The 27,328-nt window shown below is 41.7% G+C and overlaps 1 protein-coding gene across 5 annotated transcripts in view; it reads left to right on the forward strand.

Annotated features, from left to right (window-relative positions):
* The window catches only part of HMCN1 (hemicentin 1), a 356,272-nt gene that overhangs the window by 168,174 nt on the left and 160,770 nt on the right, over window positions 1-27,328 (forward strand). For all 5 annotated transcript variants that reach the window (XM_090048332.1, XM_090048334.1, XM_090048335.1 and 2 more), the window contains exons 20-35: window positions 809-921; window positions 3,224-3,383; window positions 4,077-4,251; window positions 7,473-7,600; window positions 10,918-11,190; window positions 11,855-11,950; window positions 12,458-12,652; window positions 14,488-14,618; window positions 16,020-16,167; window positions 16,640-16,766; window positions 19,498-19,652; window positions 21,832-22,110; window positions 22,752-23,033; window positions 24,082-24,190; window positions 24,800-24,969; window positions 25,206-25,360. In XM_090048332.1, the coding sequence (XP_089904458.1) occupies window positions 809-921; window positions 3,224-3,383; window positions 4,077-4,251; window positions 7,473-7,600; window positions 10,918-11,190; window positions 11,855-11,950; window positions 12,458-12,652; window positions 14,488-14,618; window positions 16,020-16,167; window positions 16,640-16,766; window positions 19,498-19,652; window positions 21,832-22,110; window positions 22,752-23,033; window positions 24,082-24,190; window positions 24,800-24,969; window positions 25,206-25,360 (2,696 nt within the window). The remainder of the gene's footprint in view (window positions 1-808; window positions 922-3,223; window positions 3,384-4,076; window positions 4,252-7,472; window positions 7,601-10,917; window positions 11,191-11,854; window positions 11,951-12,457; window positions 12,653-14,487; window positions 14,619-16,019; window positions 16,168-16,639; window positions 16,767-19,497; window positions 19,653-21,831; window positions 22,111-22,751; window positions 23,034-24,081; window positions 24,191-24,799; window positions 24,970-25,205; window positions 25,361-27,328) is intronic.

The following is a 27,328-nucleotide window of genomic DNA, read 5'->3' on the forward strand; positions in this document are numbered from 1 at the left end:
GAGTTCTTCAGACTGAAAACTTTAGGGGGAAGGGTAACGTGTGTATGTGTTGTTAAAAAGGAACTAGAAAATAAGGTTAGTATATGGAGTAGGAATATGGAGCATTTATTCATACAAAAACATGCCAGTTTGATAATAAACTGGAGTCTTTATTACCACTCTCTGTTTTGAGATGGGCAATTTGGAGTTCCTGTGATCGCCAGCCTGCTAGCACAAACTCTATCTTTTCTCCTTTTCTAGCATTTTTATTAATTAACAAATGAATGAGCATGGAAAGTAATCAGGTCTCACCCGCCGATCTTGTCTGCCCTGGTTGTTCCTCACTGAGGAAAATAGGTTTCACACCTGGACCAGAATGAGCTGACCAAAAGCCAAATTGACTTAAGTGAATAATTCACAGTACTATTTTGGAAAATGTTGCCTATCACCTTCTTGGACGGCATCCTGAGACTCTCTGAAATGAGACCCATATAGTAGATCCTGGTCTGGTTGCTCTGAAACTGCGTGTGTGCAGGGTGGTGTTCAACTCCATTACTTATATGTGTAGGTATTTGTTTTACTGCAGGCGAGAGGTTAGGGATGAATGCTCTAAGTCAGCATTAATGCCCTTAGAGCAAAGTGAAAATTCCCAACTCCTCCTCCTAGTAGGTAACTGAAAGTCCCACTGTATGCAAATTAAGTCATCTTTACTAAATAGCACTTGAACATATGTGGATTTCATGATGTGCCATGATCTTGAAGTATGTATGAGTGTATGCATGTGTGCATAAAATGTACATACAATAAAAATGTGCATATATACTTTTAGTTCTACCTGTCATTCAGCATGGACAGCAGATATTCAGTACAATTGAAGGGATCCCGGTAACATTACCATGTAAAGCAAGTGGAGTTCCTAAACCAACTATCATGTGGTCCAAGGTAACTTATAATCTTTGAGCTGTTTATGTTAAAAGATTAACCGAGCACATGATTTAGCTATAATAGAAGCTATATACAAGGAAGGTGGCCAAAAACCTTTGTCCTGAGGGACTAAGAAAAACCTGTTTATTCATATCAGCTTCTGTTTTTTCTAGCAGGGCTTATGGGTTGTCATACACTTAGCTTCCACTCTTTGGAAATCAGAAAGACTTCACTCATTATTGCTGAATCTTTTATAATTTTTAAAAAGAGCCTTATAAACTGTTAATACGATAATTATGACTGGATAATTTTGGAGTGGGAAAGATGCCATGGTTTACATCTCATTCTGGATATTTAAAGTTAATTTGTTTGAAGAGTATTTTTCACCATTTAATGGCTTTCATCTCAAACAGTCTCCTTTTACAGTGGCGGAGGGTATGATGTATTTCCCAGCCTCACTCTCCCCTCCCCAGCAAACTGCAAGCTTGTAAACTCAATTTGGGATCTGAAAGTCAAGCTGAGATTTTTTTTCTCATACATTTTCACCATTAGTAATAATGGCTCTTCAGGATATAGTATATTCTCCATGACATCTCTGGAAACCTGTGGGCTTTCTTGAGTTTGCACAGATATGCGACTCAGTGGCCATGCCTACACTAGATACTGACTGCGAAGTAGTCTAATAATACTGTGCAGTCGCTTGGCATAGCATGGCCAGTGCTAATACACTACTGTGCAGTATTATTAGGCTATTGCACAGTAGTATCACTTAAACAATGTTTGCCAGTGCTACTGCACAGTAACTCTGTTTACTGTGCATTTATTTGATACTTACTTATATAAATGCTAAATAAATTTGCAATAACCATTGCACAGTATTGTCTTGTGTAAATGTGCCTAGTAAGTAGTATCTGTAGAAGATACTTAAGGAGGAACTGAACCCATTTCACTCTCTAAAAAATGTTGGCTTTGCAAGACTAATGGCTGTAAAAGACCTGTAGAAGCTTATTTTTGCCATTAGTTGTAAATTCTTTTCTTAAATCATGCAGAAAAGAGATCTATTGAATGAGAAAGCTCCATTTTTACATCATCTAATTTCAGATTGGAAATAAACTTTAAGACTTAGTTGAAATGTCCAAACCTCTTGAGTTTACAGAATCAGGATGGCAGGCTCATATTTATTCATGCTACTTTGTGGATCTTGCTACAAATATTGAGCTATACTGTACATCAGGATGAACAAACTGTTTAGTGAAGTTGTAGAATTTCCTGTATTGGAGGCTTTCAGGAAGAGGCTATGTAGGCAATTAGCAGAAATCATTTTGGAATAGCACATCCTACATATGTGTAGTCTGTTGAACTAGGTGACCCTTTCAGCCTTGTGCGTGCATCTACATGTGCAAAAAGCACGTAGCAATAAACTTTGGCACAGTTCGTGCTGGAGTCAGCTGCTCCTGGACGCAGTGTCTTCATGTGCACCTGGGACCGCAGCTGTTTGAGCTGGGGTGGAGCAGCCTTGGACTGGCAGGGGGCCTGGAGGTCAGCTCCAGGCTCTGGGTGGCAGTGCTGGGCAGCACAGAGGCTGGGTGGGGAACAAGGTTAGTGAGGCTAGTCAGCAGGCAGTACTATCCTACAGCAGAGTTAATTAATTTACTGCACCATAATACGGGTGTATGTGTAGACAGTGATGGTTTACTGTGGAGCTAATTAGTCAGCTCTTCAGTAAAGCGCATGTGTAGATGCACCCTATGATTCTCTCTTCAATTACAATATTGTTGAGTTCAGTAAGACTGCCTGGAGGTTATATTAAGAGCCAAACTTGGCTGTGTAAATGATATCAACTAGGGGTATTATAGATTCTTCAACATAAAGGTTAAGTCAGCAAAATAATTAATTTAAGATATTGGTCCCAAAACAATACTCAAATCCCCTCATCTAATAAACCAAATTCTCCTTTCAGTTAAACATATATAGCTCAGGAACTTTAATTTCGCAGTAAAGTAGAAAATTTGACCCAGGCTTCTGCTTTAAGAGCTCTGTATAAAACACGCACGTATAAGCATATATGTTGCACTGCACCATTGTTCATAAGTTTGTAGATGCAACAAACACAGCTTTGACCCCATGCTAAGAAGTGCAGCTCTTAAAGGACCCTTCTTTCTGGAACATAGTTTGCAGGATAAGAGTCATTCACCACTCTGATTAATTCTTTGAGATGCAGTATCAGTAAAAGCTTTGGCATCTTTCTGATCAAGTGCTTGCAGTTTGTTGTTGTTTTTTTTCTTAATTTCTGGATTATTATTATTTTGATTTTGAGCAGAAAGGAGAGTTGATTCCTATCAGCAATACAAAATTTTTGGCGGGATCTGACGGAAGCCTATATATAGTTTCACCAGGGGGTGAGGAGACTGGAGAATATGTGTGCACTGCAACAAATGCTGCTGGTTATGCCACACGGAAAGTCCAACTAACTGTCTATGGTAAGTCTGAGTGAAAATCAAATATATGAATGTTTTCCCTGCAAGCTTTTTTGGGGTCTGAAAAATGCACTCGATTTGGGAAGTCTGAAATGGGATGGCTGTACAGTGCAGGCATGCCAAACCCCCTATTAACTGGTGTCTAATTAGCATCCCCACTATTGTACTGGATCTCTGGATAAGAATTCCAGGCAGCTGTACAGATGGCTGAGATTAAAAGGCCTCAGCCACTTCAAGCTCTAAAGCAGTCTGGTATTTACTACCTTGTGCTCTTGGACTGGGCCCCCTTGCCAGATTGCGATTTCATTTACACTGACATGGATTGGCAGTAGCTTTACAGAAAGACACAGAATTACAGTGGGTGAGAAGAAAGAATTTGCTGGCCAAGGGTACTAGTGACAGACTAACTGCAGCAGCCCAGAACTCCACACCCAGGCAAACTGCTGGAGGATTTACTCAGCTTTTTGGGTGAATTCTGCATCAGGTAGCCTACTATAGTATCTGGACTATGCCTACATTATGCAGCAGCTACTGTGCTGTGACTGTAGTATAGGTATACCCTCAAATAAATAGGATTGTACCACTTATGGTAAAAAAACACGCTAAACTGAAGCAAAACAATATGGGGTGAATTAGAACCAGGTTACACATCTACAAATAAATATATGTGTTATACTTTTTAAAACATGTTTTTAGTGAAACCCAGAGTATCCAGGCCTGAAAACCAGCAAGAAGATGCATATGACAAGCCCATAGAGATCTCAGTGACTGCAGGGGAAGATGTTACACTTCCATGTGATGTGAAGAGCTTGCCACCTCCCATAATTACATGGGCCAAAGAAATGCAACTCATCTCTCCATTCTCTCCAAGGTAGCATCATTTCAGAAATATGGAAAAGTTCAGTTTTTTTTAAGCTCTCAAGGCTTTTTAAGGGCTTTTTGACTTATTTAAATTGGCAGGTTGTCCTCATGAGTTAAATGTTTATTATATCATTCTGTGAGATCCTGTGACAACTGATCTTGCAATTCTTTTTCCAAAACTCAGTGCATCATTCAGTTTTAGGAACAGCTTTCATGCTTTTATCATTTTGCAAACTTTTTCCAAGGCCAGGGGGTCAGATTCTACTCTGCTTCTCTAGTGTGAATCCTGAATTGGTCCGTTGAACCAAATCTGGATTCACACTAAAAGAAATAAGAGCAAAATCAGCCTCTTAAGTCTCAGGACCCATAGTGAGACATTCTCTCTCGTTCTGTCTGAGTCCTATCCTGTGTAAAATATTGTCTTATCACACATAGTACATTTTTTACAGAACATATCATAAAACACTTTGTAAGCATAAATAAACCAGTTTCAAAGACAGCCATAAATCTCTGTGACTGTTTTTTTAAAACTGATTGTTATGAACACTGTATTTCAGTCATGGTACATAACGTGCTTGAAAAATATTGCTGCATTCCTAAGAAGAAACAAAGCTTCACAAGTTACCCCATAGCTTCTTATGAGGCCAAATCCAAATAGCTCTGTATAAACAAATACCTTATTATTATAACTTAAATTGGGGTGCTTTCTAAATCACTTGTATTTCATTTTTTTAAATCACTGAACATGTATAAAAGTGGTTGCAGGAATCCATTCCTTGTCACAGTGTCCAAAATTCAGAAACTCTTCAGACATTTTTGAATGGGAAAATATAGTTAGGTGCTTATAAACAGTGCTGAATTGACAGCCACAGAGAAAAAGGTATTTATCCATATGTCCTGTACCCTTTTGTGTGTACTTGCCTTGTTGTTTTATGTCTAAGGGGTAAGTTAGTTTTACACAGCAGCATAAAAAACAACAGCTCCAGATAATTTCAACTAACTTTTTTCTTTTTCCCTAAAAAGGTTATTGTTTGCTATCCTTACTACCATCTAAAAGACAATAAAGAAGAGGTTTTCTTAATAAAAATTCTCTCAACAGCTAAAAGGAAAGGGGATAAAGAATAGCATGAAAATGATATTTTTTTCTTTTTCTGTATTATTAATAAAATGTTGTAACATTTTAAATAGTGGTTGTTACTATGACACTAAGCAGGCTGAGGTCACTATGATCCCCTGTACATATTACAGGTATTGTGCAATTTACTGGTTAATTGCACAGTTACCTTGGGACCAGGTGCACCTGCAAAGTAGTTATCACTTACTAAAAAGCTCCAACCAGCTATAAAGTTGGACCTTGAAATATATATTAACTTTAGAGCTAATGAGCTTTTATTTGCATATGTAGCAGTGTCTCCCCTGTGGCTGACAGGGCACCTAGCTGCAGGGATGCACCTTGCTCATCAGGGGCTGTGAGTCCCACAACTTTTGGGGACTCTTATCCCCGCCAGGTGTCAGCTCTGGGTCCCAGCAGCACCATGCAGCTGCCGAGACCCAGAGTCTCAGAGCTGTGGATGCTAGGTCCCCACAGCATGCCTCCTGGCAAACCCTGGGGGCAGGAGAACTGCAGCAGTGATGCATGAAACCTTGGGGTGGGAGGGCAATCCTCCCCTCCCTGGGGTGTGGGAATCCCCCAAGGCCAAGGGATCACTGCGGGGGTGATCTCCTTATCCCAGGTGTGTTTGAAACTGGGGTTTCCCACAGCCCTGGGCTAGAGAGATTGACCCTGTGGCAATCCTTCAGTGCTAAGGGCTTCCCACACGCTCAAGGCAGGATGATTGCCACAGCGGCAATCCTCCTAGCTTGGGAATTTAATTGAGCCCTGGGTGGGGTAATCACCCTGGAGGTGCCTCTGCAGCTCAGAGTCCCTCAGCTGAAGTGTGTGGGGCTCCCAGCCAGAGGAGCTTGCTTCTTGCTGGTGCAGGGGGAGCCCAGAATCAGGTTTTCCCTGCAGTGATAGTAAGGTGTGATGGGATCTAACATGTGATCCCAGTCATGCCTCTTGCCATGAACGCATGACATAGCAGGAGGCATGATTGTGTGAATCACATTAGATTCCATTGCACCTTTACCTACATGTATGGGGGTGAGGGGGTGCTATGTTTTAAACTGCAAACCAGGTTTAACTGTTTAGTGTTGTGTGATGACAAAGTTATGTTAATACCTTTGACCCTCTAGTTCTATTTATTCCATCCAAATCAACACAGTGCAGTCATAAAACCAGGTCTGGGAAATAAAACCCAGTCCCTCCAACATCCACGTTTAGTATGTTAAGTACAATACCATCCTTCTTATCTGGAAGAAGTAGACTTTGCATAAGCCATTAGTTATTGGTCAATAGCAACTTTTTGTCACCGCTGAATTGGGCTGAGCTTGAACCTGTAAGTTAGAGTTAAAGGGGCTTCGTAACCCATTACTAGCACCATGAACGATGCAGATCTCAAAACATTTGTTGTTTTGAATTGAAGTATGATGGGATCTCAAGCCTTACCTAAGCACCTGAAATGCCCATAGTTTGTCCTGTGGATGGTTCAGGTATTTTGCTTGGTATTCTTAACATATTGCTGTAGTAGGAAGATAGAAAAAAATAAGAAAATTAAGTCACATAACTGAAAAAAAACACAAAGGGTGGAATTCTTCTTCCCTTTGCTCATCTAAATGGCAGTTCTCTAGCCATATATCTGACATGTTTTTGACCCTGCTTCTATGCTGTTGATGCAAAAGCATGCATGTGTAGACTGAGCATGCCCAGTAGGGTTGCACACTTGCTGGGTATATCTATAGTCATAAGCCTGAGTGTAAATCCAGGCAAAAGCACATGGGAGGGCTTTCCTCCTCCTCCATCTCTTCCCTCCACTCTGGTCAACTATGTTTTTGGGACCTAGATGGAGGTATGCATTCCCAGTGGGCACAGCTGTGTATCAGCCAGCCAGTACATATCTGGTAAAGCATTATCAGTCCATGCATACACACTTGCGTGTTTACACTGCAGGAGAAATAGAATCGTTACCTGTGCATAAGCGCTTAAAATGCAGAAAATTTGGATGCAGAAAGGGCAGTAGAATTCTGCCCCAAATTTCATGCCGAACAACACTGTGATTAGTAATGTCTAACTAGAGCTTAATCATGTCTCAGTACATATTTACACAATAAATCTGTTTCCTATTTTTCCAGACACACCTTCCTCCCCTCGGGGTCAATGAAGATCATTGAGACACGAGTTTCAGACAGTGGAATGTATTTCTGTGTAGCCACAAATATTGCTGGGAATGCAACTCAGTCAGTCAAGCTAAATGTACATGGTAAGTTAGTTAACTACAAAAATAACCCATCCCAGAGGTCCTTTTACAGAACAACTGGAATTTAGCTTAATCTAATACAGCTCTTCAACATTTTTCCTGGTGTAGACCCATTTTGTAGATCTCTTTCCTTCTCCTTTTTTATTACATTATCGCTATATGGCAACTGCTGTAATTGCTTATATGAAAAATTAATATTAAGAAAATATTAAGTATATATTTATCTTCTGTTAATGTAATTAAGAAGGTGGAAACATGGAGGAAATATAGCTAATCACTATGTCTCCAGTGCCAGGGTCACCAACATTTTGCTGCTGCAGTCCAGAGCTTCCAGCTGTAGCATGCAAATGTCTACCCCACAGGATGCTTAAATGGTCTGTACTTCCCAAACTACAGACACCCAGGCCCTGGGGGGATGTGAGGCAAAAGTATATTTAAGCAGGGATCCTGATTTTTCTTCGTTTTAAAATCCCATATTCTCTGATCAAAATCCCAAATTCTCTGATTAAAGCCCCCCCAAATCCACATTTTTCCATGATTAAAATGAAATGCCACTATATATATGGATATCAGTTGAACACAATGTTTTATTAATGTTTTTAATGCATTTACAATTTTAAGCAATTTGGAAGCCTACCAGTGGTTCAAACATTATAATAAAATAAATTCTAAATACCTATATATTTTGGCGTTTGATTTTGGTTTATTTATCATAGCTAATCAGAGCTCCCCCTTCCCCCTTTGCTCACCAGGATGTGGGTCCAGCTGCTGCTGCCCCCACCCCTGCTGCTTTGTGGAGCTGAGCAACCCTGATATGCTGGTGACCTGCCTGTGCTGGTGCCCCTCACTCCCGATCCACAGCGCCCTGGCCCTACCAGTGCCCCTCATCCCTCCAGCCCTGCTGGTGCCCCTCACTCAATGGCGACGTGTAGGGAGTGCATGGGGGTGCAGGTGCACCCCCTGTCAGCCAGCATTCCCGGGCAGGGGGGGCAGGTGAGAGTGCTGGTGCCCTCCTGAAAGTGCCGGCTGGGGAGTGTGCCAGGAGAAGTGGTTCTCCTATGGCCAATCCCGCTGACCTGGAAGTGCCAGCTGCACAGTGCTGCCGGTTGTGGGTCAGCAGGATCGGCTGCAGGGGGACTCCCCCCTCTGGCCTGTGGGATCAGCCATGCCCCCCCCGCCCCCCGGTCACTGACTGTCCTGTCAGGGGGTGGAAGTGCCCATGCCCTCACTCATGACCCACAGCCCCCTGTCCCTCGCAAGTCTTGCTGGAGGGGGCCCCCAGCTGCCAGGGATATTGGGTTCAGGACCACGGCTCACGGTCCCCTACCCCACTCCCAGCAGCACCTGAGCTCCAGCTGCTGCCCATGGTGGGGGGGTGGCTCCTGTGGCTGGAGCAAAGTGCAGAGCCTTGCCTCCCCACATGGGTAGCATGGCGGGAGCAGAGCCCTTAGTGGGATAAAGATGCAGGCTGCCTGCTGCAGCCTCAGGGCTTCCCTCCCTGCTGTCCTCCCTGCAGGGTCCTCTGCAGCCCAGCAGGCTGGACATGGTGTGGGAAGTCAGCAGGGCAGGGAGTCCTGAGCCTGCAGTGGGCAGCCCGCATCTTCCCTGTAGCAGGCAGCTTGTATCTGGGGGGTGGGGGGCATGTGCCCCTCCATATCCTCCTCCTTGAGAGTGCATGCAGTGGCAGGGGGCTGGTGCCCTCACTGCTCACCAGACGAGCCACCTGTGGCTCCATCCTGCTCCCCATCCAGGCCCTGAGGCTGTGCATTCTCAGCCAGGTTCCAGACCCCACACACCTCACCGGCTGTGCAGTGCTTCCAGCCCCAGCCCTGCCCCACTCTCTCTCTCCCTCCCTCCCTTCCTTACTGCGGGGGTCTCAATCTGCCCTCCCCCCCATAGACTTACCTGGGTGGAGCTGCAGGAGCTGCTCTTCATGCTGCAAGCCTACAAGGGGAAGCCTGCTGTTTCCTGCATTTTTGTTGCTTAAAGTAGAAAATCTGTGATTCCATGGTAATCAGAAAAGTTGGATTGCTGGACATGAGACATCAGAAGGGAGGACCATTGAGGAGGGGACTGTGGGAGGGACAGGTAGCTTGGCACCTGATTCTCCATGCTGTCCTGTGCCTGGTTGGACCTTCCCCACACAGGATACAACCTCTTCACATATCAGATCTGGCCTGGGGACTAAGAGATTGTTGCCACCTGGTCTAGTTAGCTCATCTAAAACCACCACCAAGTGCTTTATTAGCTGAGGAGCACAGTTGTAAGTAGCCCAGTATGTCCCTTGAAAATTATCTGTGGAAGAGGGCTTTCAGGATTAAGGCTCTGAATATGAAGACTGAGCTTTTTAAAGCTGGGTAAGATGTCTAGTTTCCACTAAGTTAACATGACGTGAGTGCTCAAATCATGACATAAACCCCACATAAATCCCTAGACAGTTTTGAAAATTTCAATCTAGAACAATTCAGTTCTTAATTATTGTAACACAAGATAGTCTTTTTCTTTATACATACACACATACATACTATCTATATATATCTTTCTCTGCTTACAACTGTATATTAACAAAGTAAAAAAATGTTGTCTACAATAAGCCATTCCTTATGACCCTTTTTTGTTTGCAGTGATTCTTAAAAAGAAGAAGATTGGGGCAAAGGAATTATGTGGGGTTTACATCATGTTCTTATTCCTTGGGACTGGAAAACTCAAATGCAGATATATTTTATCTTCCTGTCTGAACCTGAGTTTGGAAACATATATAAAACAGGGATTAAGAAGAAGGAAGTACAAATGTCAAAGAGATCATTTTAATTAACTTTACCCTGAAACTGAAATGTTTTGAGTACAAACACCCACTTTCCAGGAGCTCTGTAGAATATACTTGGAAGATACTAAGTATGGTATCCCTCTGAAAATAATGCTTTAGGATTTCAGATGCAGAAGTCCTAAATCATCACTTGCCCTACCACTGCCAAAATAGGTCCCCAGTATGACTTTGTATCCCAGCATTTGGTGGCGGGCCCTGCTCCTGAATTCCTGGACTCTCGAAGACCCCTGTGGGCTGGATGACGTGATTCCATTGGTCATACCTTTGACACTCCTGCCCTAAATGATTTGGAAGACGAAGTACTGTAATTATTATCTGTAAGGAGTGTCCAGTGTTGATTGGTTGCTGTCACTTAAGGGAATTAAATTGCAGTGCTTTTGGGAAAGATAGTGTCTAAAATGATAAAGATAATAAATGAAATGATAAATATTTCCTCCATGAGTAATCTGTCAGATCTTTTTCACATTATTATTGATTTATTTGCCTTGCTTAGTTCCTCCAAAGATTCAAGGTGCGCCTCGAGTTATGAAAGTACAAGTTGGTCACAGAATTGATATACCCTGCAGTGCCCAAGGGGTCCCTCCCCCAACAGTCACCTGGTTTAAAGGCAGAAATACCATGCTAATAGATGGAAGACAGTATATCAGCAGCCCTGATGGAACGCTGACCATCAGCAAAGTCCAGCTTTCAGATTCTGGTATCTACAAGTGTGTTGCTAGTAACTTAGTTGGCAGTGATGAATCATCGATAACAATACAAGTTCAAGGTATTTATAATATGGCTAAAGCCTGATGGCTATCACTGAGTACAGCTTCATTGTAATACATGTGATTTTTTTGTTTTGTGGGGATGGATATCCTACTGCACTTTCAGAGGAGTGGCCTGTGATTCAATGGAAATTCAACACTTATGACCTACAAAATGACCCCCTTTTATTTATTTCTCTGTTGCTGTGGTTTTACTCCAAGAGCTCTGGAGCTGATTTTCAAACAAGGACATTTTTTAAAAATGTTTTTCTTTCATTATTGTATGACACAATATCCAAAGTTTGGTATGCCTCTGGTGTTCTTTTATGATGTAGTTTCGTTGAGTAGACAAAAGCCATAAAAAGTAAAGAAGTTTGCAAAAATTTTAGAACAAGGTATTTACGTTCTTGTAATCTCAAAAAGTAGTTTGAGCTAGTTGATATTACAAGGAGATCAAAATCAACCTATGTAAAAACATCCTCCTCTCTCTAATAAACCACATACTTACAAAGGTTCTATTAGAAACCTGAGCTTATTGCTCTGAAAATGAAACTAAAGGAAGAGTACTGTTAGCTCTTAGCTGTAGAAAGATAAAGAATAAAATGATGTAAGTTGCCCTGGTATGCTTTCATATTTGAGGACAGGGGGCAAGACTGTTTTTACTTTAATTCTGTTTCCTTCCAGAACCTCCTACTGTAGATAATATTGACCCTCCTTACAACACCCCATTTCAAGAAAGAGTGGCAAATCAACGCATTGCATTCCCTTGTCCAGCAAAAGGTATGCAGTATTATAGACATTCTGGCTGATTACAGGATAGTTTTCTATTAGCCACTCAGTTTCATTGCTTCTTTATGTTGTCCATTGTGGATAAAGTATACAATGCATGCAGGTCTTTAAGCCTGTGTCTCAGCATGATATTTAAACAAGTCACACTAATTTTATTTTCAATATGTATATGTGAAACCTTTGTGGAAAGGTCATTTCTAGTGGAGAATTGTACTAATTAGGACTATAATTTTGTAGAGCATTTCCACAGTAAGGTTTCTCACATCCTAGCAAACATCCAGTTGTGAAGGGGAGTTCATTCTCCAGGTGTATTTGACTCATAATATCTCTTTCAGTTGCACCAGTCAGAGTGAATTTTCAGTGTCTCGTTATCTGCCAGCCCAAAATATTTTCCCAATTGTGCCCTTTTCCTTATGCTCTACTTTAAAATAATGTTAATCCTTCCTTTACCGTTCTAAGCAAGAAGACTTACGAAGTTCTGTATTTCTCTGCCATTAGGTACCCCAAAGCCTGCTATCAAATGGTTACGTAATGGTAAAGAGCTGACAGGCAATGAACCAGGCATTTCAATTGCAGAGGATGGGACAGTGTTGATCATTGCTTCCGTTACACCGTACGACAACGGGGAATATATTTGTGTGGCAGTTAATGAAGCTGGAAGGACCGAAAGAAAATACAATCTGAAGGTTCATGGTAAATAACAACTACAGTTATGGAGGGGCAGTTTTCAAAAGAGTAGCCTCATTTTTTGTGGTTGCACATTGCACACCCGAAATGTGCGCTGCCAGTTTTGCACATGTGATTGAATGCTAAGAACAAATATTTGGACATACTGTATGTGTGTTAAACACTGCTTCGTAATTACTTCTGTTTGCTTCTCTTTGCTTTATTCAAATAATCAATCTAAAAGCTTCTCCTTGGCAATCTAAAAGCAAGTTTTTGCCCTGAAGAATTTACACATTAAATGTTTCTCTCCGTTTATGTTGATGAGGGGAGTCTTATGTCATTGAACTGAGCATGAGAACAGGAAGAAATTGCTCTATGATAGGCGTCAGCAAATTACAGCTCGTGGACTTGGCCTATGGACATGGGACTGCAGTGACGGGGCGGGGGAGAGTGGGGTAGGGATTCAGCAGTGGATGCTTTCCCCTGCCACTGCTGGGAATAGCTGTGTTCATGGCTGGGTTCGAGCAACCACCCTTTCGTCTGTCTGATCCAAACTGGGCCACTGTGGCCTACAACCTTAAAAGGTTGCTGACTCCTGCTTTATGACCCTTTCCCTTCTTCCCCCAATGTCATACAGAATTGTAAGGAATCCATGGATTGTAACAGGAGATGTTAAGCTCTGCTTTCTACAGTGTGCATCTACCTGTCTTAATCTAACTTAATTCCAATGAGAGAACCCCATGTACATGGGGCATTTATACTTTTTTTTTCCCCGTGACATGCTGGAGGTCCACTGCTTCAGAGCAGACTCGATTAACTGATTTAATCAATTGAGTCTGCTATGCACATGAGCTGAGGCAAACTGCACTGCGCCATGTGCAGTTGTATAAGTGGCGAAATGTGTGTCAGCACGCAGAAAATGGTGGCGGTGCACTTTTGAACTAAAACACCTCTCAAGTGTTTTAGTCCAAACCACGGTACTGCCATTTTCTCAGTGTGGACCTGCATTTTGTTGCTTATACAACTGGAAGCGTTGCAGAGGCAGGTGGTTTTCAAAGTGCCTGGCACTGTGGTGCTTGCATGTGTAAAAATGCCCATGAATTCTGTGCCAGTCAGCTTTAACTGTCTCTTCATATCTTCTTCTATGAAAAAACAGAAATTTCTTTTTATGGTGTCATATTGATATCTCCCTGAGTCATTAGCAGAGTGAGGATCTCTTGATTCATGTGTCATTGAGTTTCCTCAGAAGTGTGCTTGCTTGGAACCGTCGTGGCCTTGTTTAGTCTCTGAGTGTATCCCTGAAGCCATCCCAGGCATAGCGCTTATTGCAAGGAAGGAAACCTGGCTTCTTCTCCCACTGAGAGCCTGGCCTTTCAGTCCCTCATCCTTTCTGGTTGTTCCATGGCCCTGACACAAGGAGCTAGCTTCCAGTTACCTGCAAGAGATGGGCTTCATCTCCTGTGGGGGGAACAGTGCAACCTGAAGTTTCAAGCAGCAAAGCAGACAGCTCCTTCAATAGAGGCATTTACTGGAGTAAAATCCATGCAGCCAGAGGTTCTCTGCTCCTTTCAAAGTGTCAGGCAGTAGGGGTGTGCGAAGCTTTGGTCTATTTCTTTTCTTTTTTCTTTCTTTTAATCTAAAATAGATTGAAGTGAGACATGAACTTTTTCCAAACCATACTTCATAAAACAAACATTGAGACACTTGACAGTAGCATAGAATAATTGCATGTGTATTAATAACTTCCTGATGTAAAAAAACAATGAAATAATGAGAAAAACAATGGTACCTTGCTATTTCAAATGTTTATGTCCATAGTGTTTTTGATTGCATAGATAATCATTTTGTATAATTTATTGTAGTTCCTCCTGAAATCCAAGACCAAGAAAAGGTGACAAATGCATCTGTAATTGTTAATCACCCTGTAAGTCTCTTCTGTGAAGTGTCAGGTACCCCCTTTCCCACCATCTCCTGGTATAAAGATGATGTCCAGGTAAGTACAGGTACTGTTAATTGATTTCCAGCTAATTTAACTCAAACAACCCTAGTTGGGAATTTCCAAGATATTTGACCGTAGCTTTCTAAATCTTCTTTTTTGATGAATGCTTGATATAAGAGTTCATTTAAATTAAATTAAAATATGCATGTATTTAGATTTAAACAATAAGAAAATCATCAATGCAGGAAACCAATCATATATGGGTAACCAGTTATCTTAATCTTTTTCTACCCTTATCTGGTCAGCCAGCAGTCTGGGTAACCACTAGCCAGCTGAGGTGGCAAAAAATGTGTATGAGCATCATTTGCCTACTGTTGGGCAGCAAAACCCTTGTCCACTTAGTAGAGAAGGAATAAATCTGTTGGATGCTCTACTATCTTATAGGGTCTTAAAGTATGAAGTCACGTAAAGATTTGCCAGTAAAACTTTGTATTGTATACCAGTGGTGCTCAACTTTTCTGGTGCACAGGCAGGATGAGTTGGGTGTGGCTGGTCCATGAGCTGCATTTGGTATGTGGCACATGACAAGTCTGCAGGCTGCATCTGATTTGCAAACCAATCCAGTGCATCAGATCCAGTCCTGTATGTTAGCCCTTATGCAATACTTGGGGCCATCTCGTCCAACCTGTGAGGCTCTCCATAGATCTAAAAATTTAGTGATGGGGGAGCAGTGGCAGCATTAATTGTATTGGTGCTATTAATTGGTTCCCCACTACCAAATTTCTGAACCTATGGGAAGCCCCACAGCCTGGATGACTTGGCTCTGTAGGCTGGATTTGGCCCATAGGCCTTCTTTTGAGCATCACCATTGTAGAACATGCCTTAACCTTCCAAAATCAGAGACAGAAAAGGACCTTATCAAGATTCCTTTACGAACTTATCTTCACCTTCCCCCAAAACCTTATCATGCACATAGATTTCAAAGCAATCTTCTGTGTAGCAAACTGGGCACATGAAATCCAGGTAATTTTTTTAATGTCAGACATTGGCTTGTCAAGTCACGTATTTTGCTTATGAAAGTAGCTGACAACTGACACTCAGAGAAAATGGGGAGAAAAACCACAGGCTATCCCAGACCTAAGTAGTGCTGTACATAGGGGGACAAAGCTCTGTATGAGTCTTGAGGCTAATGGGTTAAGGAAGAGATTTGGTTAGCCTTGCCTTAGTTCCCCCAATTGGAAATTATAACATATATACAGTTATCCAACCCTTTGTTGTAACTATGGGTAATGAACTACATGAATGCATTGCAGGTTTTAGTATTGTAATGAAAGGGAAATTCAATAGAAGGATTTTTCTTTATGAAAAACGACTGTGTTCTTTTCAAACTTGGGCTGCAGAATTTGGCTGATGAAACTTGGACTGCATAATACTGATCTCTTGGGTTCTTTTAAGGTTATGGAAAGCAGTACTCTTCAGATTTTGCGGAATGGGAAGATACTGAAGCTCCTTAAAGCTGCTACTGATGATGCTGGACAATATTCATGCAAAGCGACTAATGTAGCAGGGAGTTCTGAGAAGCTGTTTAATGTAGATGTGCTAGGTTAGTACTGTGCTGTGCCAAACTGGCAATCTGAGGGAAACATTACATTTAAGAAACTCTTTTACTTAAGCCTTTTAAAAAAAATCCTTTCTTCGATTTTAAATGCAGGATACCATCTGTTTTCACACACTAACTTTGCAGTACTTGAATGCTGTCATTCTCTTGGTACATTAGATAATGTGCTGCTTTTTGTTCCTGTTTTATGTTCTTTGATACCTTGTACATCCTTTGTTAATGGAACATAGAAAACAGGCTATAAAGGTTCTCCTGGATTATCTGCTTAGGTCAATAGCACCAGTCTAGAAGTGAAGGAAGGATGACACATTTGGGAAGAACAGCAGGCTGAAGCTTTGCTACAAGTGAATGATAGGGTCATTCATTTGTTCTGTTTAGTTTAGAGCCATTTTCAATTTTAGCAAGTCTTTCATGCCCATCTCTAGATCTTACTCTATCTACTGTTTCTCTTTCAAAGTTCCACCTACCATAAAAGGTGCGGACACACCCAGCGAAGTTTCAGTCATTCTCAACCATGAAATCAGCCTGGAATGTAAAGTTAAAGGCTCCCCTTTTCCTGACATTCACTGGTTCAAAGATGGCAAGTAAGTACTTAATTTTTGTCTATGCCAGTGCTGCTTTGGTGGGACAGAGAGGGGACAGATGCATTACATCAATACCAGCAATATGCCAACAATATGCCACATCAGTTAAGGATCATGCTATTGATGCATATTGATATAATAGGGTAAAATATGCCATCTTTCCATCCATACGGAAAAGTCAGATTGTAAGTAATATGGCACTAGTAAAATGGATTTATAGTGGGTAAAGCCAGATAACATGTGAACCAAGACAAACACAGCCACGTCTTTGAGGTCATTCTACATAGATTATTTTAACATTGCTCAAAGTTAAAAAGCAGTCATTTTTCCTGGAATGGCAACTTTTTTTTTGTTGGTACATGTGCTTGTTTTCCAGATCATGTCCTGTACAGCTGTGTGTATACAGATTTGAGATTTTATAACATTAGACTGCATGTCTCAGTTCTTTAGCTCCTCTTCCAGGAAAGCATACTGAGAAGAGGAATTTTGGCAATATGAATGTTAGCTGCAAAACAAAAATAGGACTAGAAATAGTCTGAAAAGTAAAATTAGTACTTAGCTGTTTAGTACAATGTAGATCTTGGCCTATGAACCTAGATACCCTGACATGGCAATTGCTTATTATTCTTTTGCAGAGGCATTTCTCCACTAAACAGAGACATTTTATCATTACTTTAGGAAGCAACATAATCTAGTTTGTAACTCTTCTGCTGGGTGCTGGTTGGCAGCAAGGGCTGGGATCAGATTTTGGGGTACCCAGTAAGATTTTACTGTTGCTCAAGCCCCTAAGTCTGGGATCACTGAAGTTGGCTGGGGTGTCCTGCATACACAAAGCCCCTTCCTTGTAAGCAGTGTAAACACAAAGGACAGATTTTTACAGTACGCAAAGGTAAGAAAAACAAAGGAAAGCACGATATGCAATTTGAAACACTATCAACTACAAGGTATAGTTTATAAGTTTCACCCTTTTTGGGAAGATTCCCCCTTGTCCAGGCAGTCTGGGACTGGGGGCTGGGAGGAGGGGGGGTGGAATTCATACCTGCCAACTCAGCAAACAGGCTGGATGAGAGGCTCACACTGGAGAGTTCAATGAGCTGCACCTTGGGTTTGTTGCATTCGGGGAGCAGCTAGAGAGTGTAGGTCCTTCTGTGAAGCAAGGGGCCCCTCATTGCTCCCTGGAAAGTTGCAGAGCACTGATTTCTACTTCCACATGGTGGCTTTGAAGGGGTGACTTGTGGCTTCAGTCAGTGTACTGCCCCCCACAAAATTCCAAGTCCCAATCACTAGCTCTGATGGAGCAGAAAACTGCAAAAGAGCTCAAAGAAGGGCCAGGCCCTCTCCTGCATTGGTCATGGACTACAGCTAGTGCCCAGCCATACTGCTTGGGTACTAAAAGCTACAAAAGCAACAGAATGTTCTAGGTCTCAACCCTGGCCCAAAACATGCCAGTGAACACACAGATGGAGTTTAGCCATGTACCTAGGCTGAGACAAAAGAAATTGCAACAGCAAGAAAATGTGCCAGATCTGCCAGTAAGCCTGCCAGGCTCCTATCCTGGTCAGTGTGCTCCAGGGATTAATACCACACAATATTATCCCACTCAGAACTCAGGAAAAAGGGGAATAAATGGAGTCTCAAACTCTGAGACAGACTTTACCTTAGATTTCTCCTTCACATAGCTCCAACTTGCTTCTTCAGTAAAGGAGGAGGGGAGACCCCCCCCATAGGAAGCAGTTCTCTGCAGCTCAGTCCCCCAGTTCTGCAGCAGCAGCCTCTGTAGCCCCAAAGACAGAGGTCCAAGCCTCAGATGAGAGATTCCTGTATACCTTAATATGACATCACCCCATGTATCCAGTCACAGGTTGCCAGGCCTCCAGCCTTTCTCGCAACCAGTTAATTAAAAAAAACCCCCAAACATTCCCCAGTTCAGCCAATCAGGCTGGGGATTTGATCCCCCCTTGCCCACATGACTTTCTGGTTTCATCACATAGCAAATCACCAAGCCAGAAGAGAGCAGACCAGATACTTAAGTACAACACATATAGAAGACATGATTATATACAACAAATATGAGAAAAAAACAGAATTATATTTAAACTGAAACATAATACTTAGCAACACAAAAACTAGAACATACTTTGCAGGACAGAACGGCTTGTAAATTTTGTGCGTGTGTTACAAGTAATTGGTAGAAGGGACTGGGAAGGGGGAGATCTAAGGCCATGTCTCTATTGTAAATGTTCCTGAGCTAGCCACGAGCAGTGTAACTGTGGCAGCACGCAACTCAACATAGGCTGCAAAACTTGCCTGAGAACCTGAGGAGCTACTTGAGTCATCCCACTCTGAACCAACAGCAGGTTTCCATGTCCATACTGATATTGGTAGCCAGGCTACATAGTTGAATGCTGGCTTGGGTATGTCTGCATAATCTGCATTCATCTCAGTGCCTGCAGTGTGCACATATCCTTAGTTTGTGCCTGGCTTTACCACCTACTGATGTGCCATGTGACTTTGCTGAAGTGACTCTGTCCTTCAGTTTCTTCTGTAAGATGGACATAACAACAGTAGTTAGCCACCTCTGAATAGCAACATATTACTATTAGTTATTAGTTACTGCAATTATTTTAATTAAAGCATACTTTGTCATTATTTGAACTTATGCTTTACTATTCCAACAAAATGCTGGTGGAGGACCTCATCTGATGAAATAAAATAATCTCTCTTTATTCAGGCCTCTGTTTTTGGGAGATCCTAATGTTGAGCTTGTGGACAGAGGCCAAATTCTGCGCATAAGGAGTGCCCGAAGAATTGACAAAGGACGCTACCAGTGCAGCGTGGCCAATAGTGCAGGCAAACAAGTCAAGGAGGTCAAGTTGATCATCCATGGTACATTAAAAGAATGCCTGAGCCCTTAAGGTCCTTTTGGGACTACTTATATGTGTAATATTGAACATGTACATAGAAGAATTGGGTCTAAGTCCCCTATGCATATATTTTCTTGTTTGCAACCTTTGGAGGTCAGTTTTAGAGCGATTTCATAAACCTGAAATTATCAGATCTTTTTAAAAGTTAATATTGACTGGAACATTTTATCGTTAACTTTGTTCTGTGGATCTTTTCCTCTGTTTTTAGGACAGAAAAACGAGTTTAAGTTTTCAGCAGAGAAAATCATGCTGCCACTATATCTTATGTCAGTGTAGGTCAAGAGTAAGTCCATTCAAACCAGTAGAGTTATACCAGTTTAAAATTGGTCTGAGATGATAATTAGATTCAAACTGTCCTGAGATGTACATATTTCCACCTCAGTTGGTGTAAATGGTCATATCACTATTGACTTGCACACTGATTACCACCAACTGAGGGTCTGGACAAGAGGGGACAGTTACATTAATACTCTTTTAAAATTTCTGATAAGGTCTATAGCACACTAAGATTATTTATTGTTTTATAAAAAAAGAATAGCGTTTCTCTTTTAGAATAATAGGTACAAGCCTACCAAAAACAATTCAAACACTTAGATGAGTTAAGTTTAGGTAGAGGCAGTGGGGTGTTTTCTGGATGGAAGAACGTGGTGCTTTACGGTGCTCAGTAGACAAGAAAAGGGCAGCATGAGTGAAGGCCCAGTCAAGCCTTGGTGTGAAGGGTAATAGGGAAAAATGAAAGCAGAGATACAAATCAGAGCAAAACTATGTTGCATCTAGAAGAATAGTCCTAAGAGCTTAAATGTAACAAATGGGAGAGACAGCAGAACAGTGATATTTTGGCAAAAATGCTCAGAGGTGTCATTCATAACCATAGTCAGGATGGTGTCAGTGGAATGGAAAGGGTACAGGACAGGCTGGAAGAGCTGGAGGACAAAGCTGGGAAATGTGAATAGACAGTAAATGAAGAAGTAAAGTAGCCAGTAGTTAGAGAGGTGAGGGGTATAGCTTGTTATTTTTACAGAGTAGGACCTGGTTGTACAGAAAGATGCTCAGAGAAAGAATATAGGACATAGACTTACTTCCCATTGGATGATCACTTTCTTTGCTTTCTAGACTTGTGTTGAATGCAGTTGGTGGTTTCTCAGGACAAAACATCAAAACTGTTCTTGATTTTTCTGTGTGTAGATCCACTTGCTGTTAGATATGCATGTCAGTGTTGTTTCATTTCTATATGTTTTTGCACATGTTATAGGTTGATAGATTATTTAGCCAGGTGAACACTCTGGCATAATTTGGTATCCTGGAATATGCATCCTATTTGTTTGAAACTCTTGTCTTACAGTGTCTTTCCCCTTCCTTTATATTTCTCTGCTGTTGCTTTTAAGTAACCTCCCATGGAAGTTTGTGGAATGAATGTTAGGAAGCATCATGTATGTTTGGCAGCAGAGGAGTTAATGCTTCTGCCACATGTGCTTTGTACTTCCAACAGTAATAAGCGGTTAATTTAGTTTTTGCCAATTGCAGTGTATTTTTTATTACTTTCACAGAGATTTATGAACTCTTTATATTGGCTAATTTACACAAAAGCTTGCTTGCTAGAAAAGGTCTAAGTGCTGTTGCTCAGGGAACAAAGAGAGTAATTTTGGGTCAAGAGTGCCAAAAATAGGAGTCTAAAGCTAGACTTCTGAGTTCACATTTAGTTTCACAAGTCAGTGATTTTATTTTCAGAAGTGCTGAGTATCCAGAAATCCCACCAAAATCAGTAGGAGTTCTTGGATACTTAGTAGATCTGAAAATCATGTTACTGTTCTCCAGAGTGGTATCAGGAAAATGGGGAGTATAGGGATTGCTCCATCCTTACCCATCAAGAGCAGAATCAAGTCCTTTTGGGGGAAAATCATCAAATGTCGTCAGCTAGACCTTTGCTGTTACAGCCTTCAGCATACCATAGCTGCTTCCACTGACAATGTGTAAGTGCACCAAAGAATGTTTTGGGGAGATGGAGGCAGGTAAGGTCTTAGCCAAAATTCTGATTCTCCCAAAAGTTAATGTATAACTCATGTAAATGTGCACAAATTTGCTGATACACAGACTTCTACACTAAGGTTTTAATGCCACTGTTTTTTTGTTTTTTTAAATAGTCCCACCTACTATTAAAGGAGGAAATACCACCACTGAAATATCAACACTGATCAACAGCTTAATAAAGTTGGAATGTGAAACCAGGGGGATCCCTGTCCCTGCCATTACATGGTATAAAGATGGACATCCCATTATTTCAAGCCCACAAGCTCTTTATGTGGACAGGGGTCAGTTTCTTCAGATTCCTCAGGCTCAAGTCTCAGATTCTGCAAAGTACACCTGCCACGTGGCCAACATTGCTGGAACCTCTGAAAAAGTCTATGAAGTTGATGTCTACGGTAAGAAGTTTAGTTAACATACTTGTTCGCCATCCTGTGAAACATGCTTATCCAAAAGGTGTTCTCACGCAGGTTTTGCAGTGGCCCCAAGAACTTCTTATAGTTGATTGCTGCAGGTTTTGGCATACATTAGCAAGGCATCATAGAAAAGCTCTCACTGTCACATCCTGTGCTGTATATTTTTATGTGGCAATGAAAAAGGCTTTTGTTATCAGGCCCATCAGTTAGTACTGCTAATTAGCAGCAAATATTAAAATTACATTCCCTCCACAAATACTTTTTCTCTTCATCTCTTGCAGATGCAACAGACTTCTCAACATTTAGCTATGAAAACTATTTTTCTGACTAAATTCTCTGACTTGAAACATTAACATTCTGTTCTCCCACCTCAAAACCTTCTAGATATGCTCTTTTTCTTCAGTGGTGAATGGCCAGCTAAGGCATTTGGCCGTTAAATTGTCAGCTGATCTTTATTGTTCTTTTGTTTTGGCCTGTTCTGGCATAAAATTTCTCACGTGAAATTATACGTGACATAACTCTATGTAGAGCCAGAGTGGGTGGAGAGGAACTAACCCATTTGCTGTTAATATGTTTTCTGGCTGCAAAATGAATTACTTGCAAAATACTTTTTCCTTCCCCAGTTCCTCCTGTTATTGAGGGTGACTCTGACACTATCCAGAACAAGCAGGTGGTTGCTGGCAATTCATTGACATTGGAGTGTAAAGCTGCTGGCAACCCCCCACCTCTTCTTACCTGGTTAAAAGATGGAGTGCCTGTGAAAGCAAGTGAAAACCTCCGCATTCTGTCCAGGGGGAAGAAGCTGGAGATCTTGGATGCTGCAGAGACTGACCGTGGCCAGTATGTCTGTGTGGCCACAAGCATTGCAGGAGAAAAAAAAATGAAATATGATGTTGAAATCTTAGGTGTGTGAACAGTGCAGCATTTTTTTTCTCAAGTTCATAGTAGAATTTTATATATGTGTGTGTGTGTGTATATATATATATATATATATATATATTTACTAGTGTCACAGAATTACATTTTAGTGAGTCAACTGCATATTTAATCAAGCCTATCCACTGCACATTTTCCCTGTCCAATTGGACAGGCTGAAGGTTGTTGCTTTCACATGACTTCTTGGACAGTTTTCCTGAACAAGATAAGAAGCATCCCTTTAAAGGACACAAAGAGGTTTTCCAAAACTGCTTTACCATCAGGAAGAGAAGAAAATTATAGCTGCAAAATAAATCATTCAAAAACAAATCAGATAATTCTCTGATTTTGTTTTAGGCTGTCTCTAAATTTTTGGATTTATTATGCAAATTCTGAACTTTGCCTTTGAAAATTGGTTATCTCCTTTCATTGAAGCCTACACCACAATACAGATTGCAACACTGCCTCCTTGGCCCATTTCAGGATAAATTAATTGTGCAAATATTAGCAGCTTGCCCCAAAATAGAACAGGTACTTATAGAGATATTCTTCTAAAGGCTAAGTTAGGCTGTGTAGGTATAACTGTTCATTTAACTGTCCCACCAAAGGAGAGCCTTGGGAGCTACTGGGCATGCAAGTGCAATTTGCTTGTTATTGGTGTAGCTGAACTGCTTTGTAGGTCAATGAATGAGATGAGCTGATACCTAGTCCTCTTCTCTAGCTCTCCTCAGGAGAGGGTGATAGAAGTGATGGACAATGCAAGGGAGACAGAGACAGAAGTTCTTCCCCTTTGCACAGAGGAGCAAGACATAATCTTCCCCTAGATAAGTAAAGCAACATAAGAGAAGGACAAGAGCAATGAATTTCACAACCTTGTTGGTGTCCCCTTTATGGAAGGGGCAGCTTCACATGTTGAACCAAGGTCCTCCCTAGAGTGAGGTAGATGCCCAGATGTTTTTAAATATGTGATTTAATATAAAAAATCACATTATTTCTGATGTTAAAACATTCCTTTTGTTGCTGTTCCTTCATTTTTAGTCCCACCACATGTGGAAGGGGAAGAAGAACCTTTGGATTACATTGTGATTCTTCATAGCCCTCTGGAGCTAGATTGTCTGGCAACGGGAACACCATCACCAACTATCATGTAAGGGGGGTTTGGTATATTGGTTAAAAAGTCCATGACTTGCTTGCTTAAGCTTGCAGGTTATTGTTATGTTCTGACTATGCCATTTGGGTTCACAGTAAGACACAGTGGATGAAATCTTGGCCCCACTGAAGGGCAGTCACAAAACTTAATTCAGAAGGATTACGATTCACTTGTGTATTTTTTTGTTGTTTTTTTTTGCTAATACAAAACTGCACGTGTCATGGATCAGAATGAATAAGAAGTGGCGAAAGTCTGTTTCATGACCGGCTAATGTCACCCATTCAGCATAGCTATGACCCCTCCTCCCTGGAAACTTTCCCTCCACTGCTTTCCACCCTCTTTTTTCTGGCAACCATCTTCCTTAGAGACTCTGTCAATGCCTGCCTCTTTTCTTATCCTTTCTTTGGTGCCTGCTTCTTCATTCTCCCTTTCTTGGTGCCTCATTTCAAGACCTGGGTACTCCAAAGAGCAGTTTTGCATATACTATTTCTAGAAAGGTTGTTTTTTATACACCATTATTTTCTACTTCATAGACACTTGCCTTAGAACAGCCTTCTACTTTAAATAAAATAGGCAACTAAGATTTTTTTTCTTTCTCCTTGGTAGGTGGTTGAAAGACGGTCACCCAATTGAAGAGGGAGATGACTATAAGATCTTATTAAATGGACGCAAACTTCTCATTTCTTGGGCTCAGGTGTCAGACACAGGCCGCTATAAGTGTGTGGCAACAAACACAGCAGGGGATCATGAAAGGGAATTTGATGTTACAGTGCATGGTATGTTATTCAGAGGATGTGAGCAACAGATTGGCTTTGTTTTACAATGATGTATATGATCATTAGCAGGAAGGTACCATAGGTTATACAAAACACAGCTTTTTTATACACAGCTGATATATTGGAGATAACGGAGAAGAATTGTAATAACCAGAGCTTTCTATATTTGTGAGATTGTATTGAGCATGCATTGAATATATTAGAACAGTGGTTTATCTTTGTCTTGTTTCTTGCAGTTCCTCCAACAATCAAATCTACTGGGTCTTCTGAGAGATCCGTGGTGATCTACAAGCCCACAACATTGCAGTGCATAGCCAATGGGATTCCCAGCCCTTCCATCACATGGTTAAAAGATGGCCAGCCAGTAAATACAGCCAGAGGAAACATTCGAGTAAGTACAACCTTTTTATGGCATCCCAAACATGAAAATAGCTTAAGTACATACACACACACATGGGCACACACACATATGTTAGTTCTTTTTCATCTTTTTTCTCTCATTTTGGATGGGGTGAACATGCTAAAGATATGCACTGGACATCAGCAGGGGTTTTGTCTGACAAAGGACTTCAGAATCTGACTTGCTGTGTTGAGAGAGTGGATCCTATTAGAAATCCCTATCCTCTGTTTGCAGAAAGCCTGGTATGTAGTTTCTATATTCAGGCCTTTCACTTGTGTCTAATTCTCAGAGATTAGTCAATCTTGGTAGTTACCAGGGAGCTTTACTTATTCACTTACTGAAGGCAGGATTAACAGCATTTACATTTTCTTTTGTCAGCACCACATCTGCATCAAGCATTGAAATGTTTTCTTCTCCTTCTTGGCTTCTGGGAGCCTCTTGGTAGACATCCTTTCACTTTGGAGTGATGAGTGTAGGTCTTTAAAAAGGTTAACCTGCTGCAATTCAGTACCTCTCCTCCTGGCTCCCCAGAGCTGCCCAGCACTCACCAGCCACAGGGCTTCAGACTACACTGATCTCTGGGTTAAGCTGGAACACTTTCTGACATCCTACCCATAGTGGTCCTTGGTCTGCAGCCTCCACTCTATGTTCTTGCCTATCCCTCTACCATTTATTACAGGTCTACCAGAAAAGAAGCTGCTACCACACTACAGTTTAGGGACTTCAACCTTTCAGAATAGGCATCTTGTGTTTTTCTGGTGCTCTACAAAGCATCCCTGAGCTAACTCTGCATATGTTAGTTCTGGAACTGGAAGCAGTCTAGACCTGCTAGCTCAGCATACCAATGAGCCTGATATCTAAGCAGAGCTAATTAGCCAAAGCATTTCTTGGTCTGCAACAAGCTTAGGATGTCTCTCTGTATAGTGTTGCCTTGTGCTGTGGTAGTGCAGTATCTGAGGAAGTAAGCCATGCCTTACAAAAGTGTATGTATCGCTGATTTAGTTAGTCTGTATATTTAAAATCTAACTTGCCTTCTGCTTACCTTCAGACTAAAATGGTTAACTACTTTTTTTTGTGCCATATTAACATCACCTTTTGTATATTTGTGAGGTACTTGTTCTATTCAGCGTAAATCTATACTCTATGGCCCCGGTACATGTTCATTTAATGGTACAATAGGATCTAATCCTCAATTCCAACAATTGTGCTTCTGGCTATGCCACATTAGGGCTGTGCAAAGCTTTGGGTGCTGATTCAATTTGAAGGAGATTTGGCCTGATTCCGTGGCCAAATCTCTGAATCTGAATCAAATCAGGAGACTAATAAAAAGGTCAGAGTTGATTTTAAGCTGTCCGAATCAATTCGGAGCGCTTTGGAGATTTGGGAAGTTGCCGCTTGCTGCCACAGGGAGTTGGACCCAGATTCAGTGCTGGTAAGTAGGGTGCGGGGGAGAGGGGACTGGAGGAGGGGGAGGGGACCATGGGGGGGACCCCCATTAGTCCCCATCCCCTGCCTGCTCCTCCAGCCCCACCGAACACCCCATCACCTGCTCTCCCAGCCCCCACCATGGCTGCCCTGCCCGCCCCAGCTCCTGGCTCTTTGAAAGAAAAAAATAATAAAAGCCCCCATTCACCAGCTGCTGTCAGGTGGTGGGGGGGTGATCCTTGCTACTTCCCACTGCCCCTCACTGTGTGTGGGCTCTACCATGAACCCCTGACCCTTGCCTGCTCTCCCAGATCCCCCTCCCCCTCCCATGGCTGCCTTGCCTGCCCCAGCATCTGGTTCTTAAAAAAAAAAAAAACCACAAAAAAGAAAAGCCTGTACTCACTGGCTGCAGCAGCCTTAGGGCTTCTGGGGGCTCATGGCAGAGCCCCTCTGACAGTGCAGGCAGTGAGGAAAAGTGGGGATCACCCCCCTCCTGGCAGAAGCTGGTGAGTTTGGGCTTTTTTTTTTCAAAGA

This window comes from Crocodylus siamensis, chromosome 5 (assembly GCF_052110815.1).
Source record: "Crocodylus siamensis isolate JL-2025a chromosome 5, ASM5211081v1, whole genome shotgun sequence".
Taxonomy (NCBI): Eukaryota; Metazoa; Chordata; order Crocodylia; family Crocodylidae; genus Crocodylus; species Crocodylus siamensis.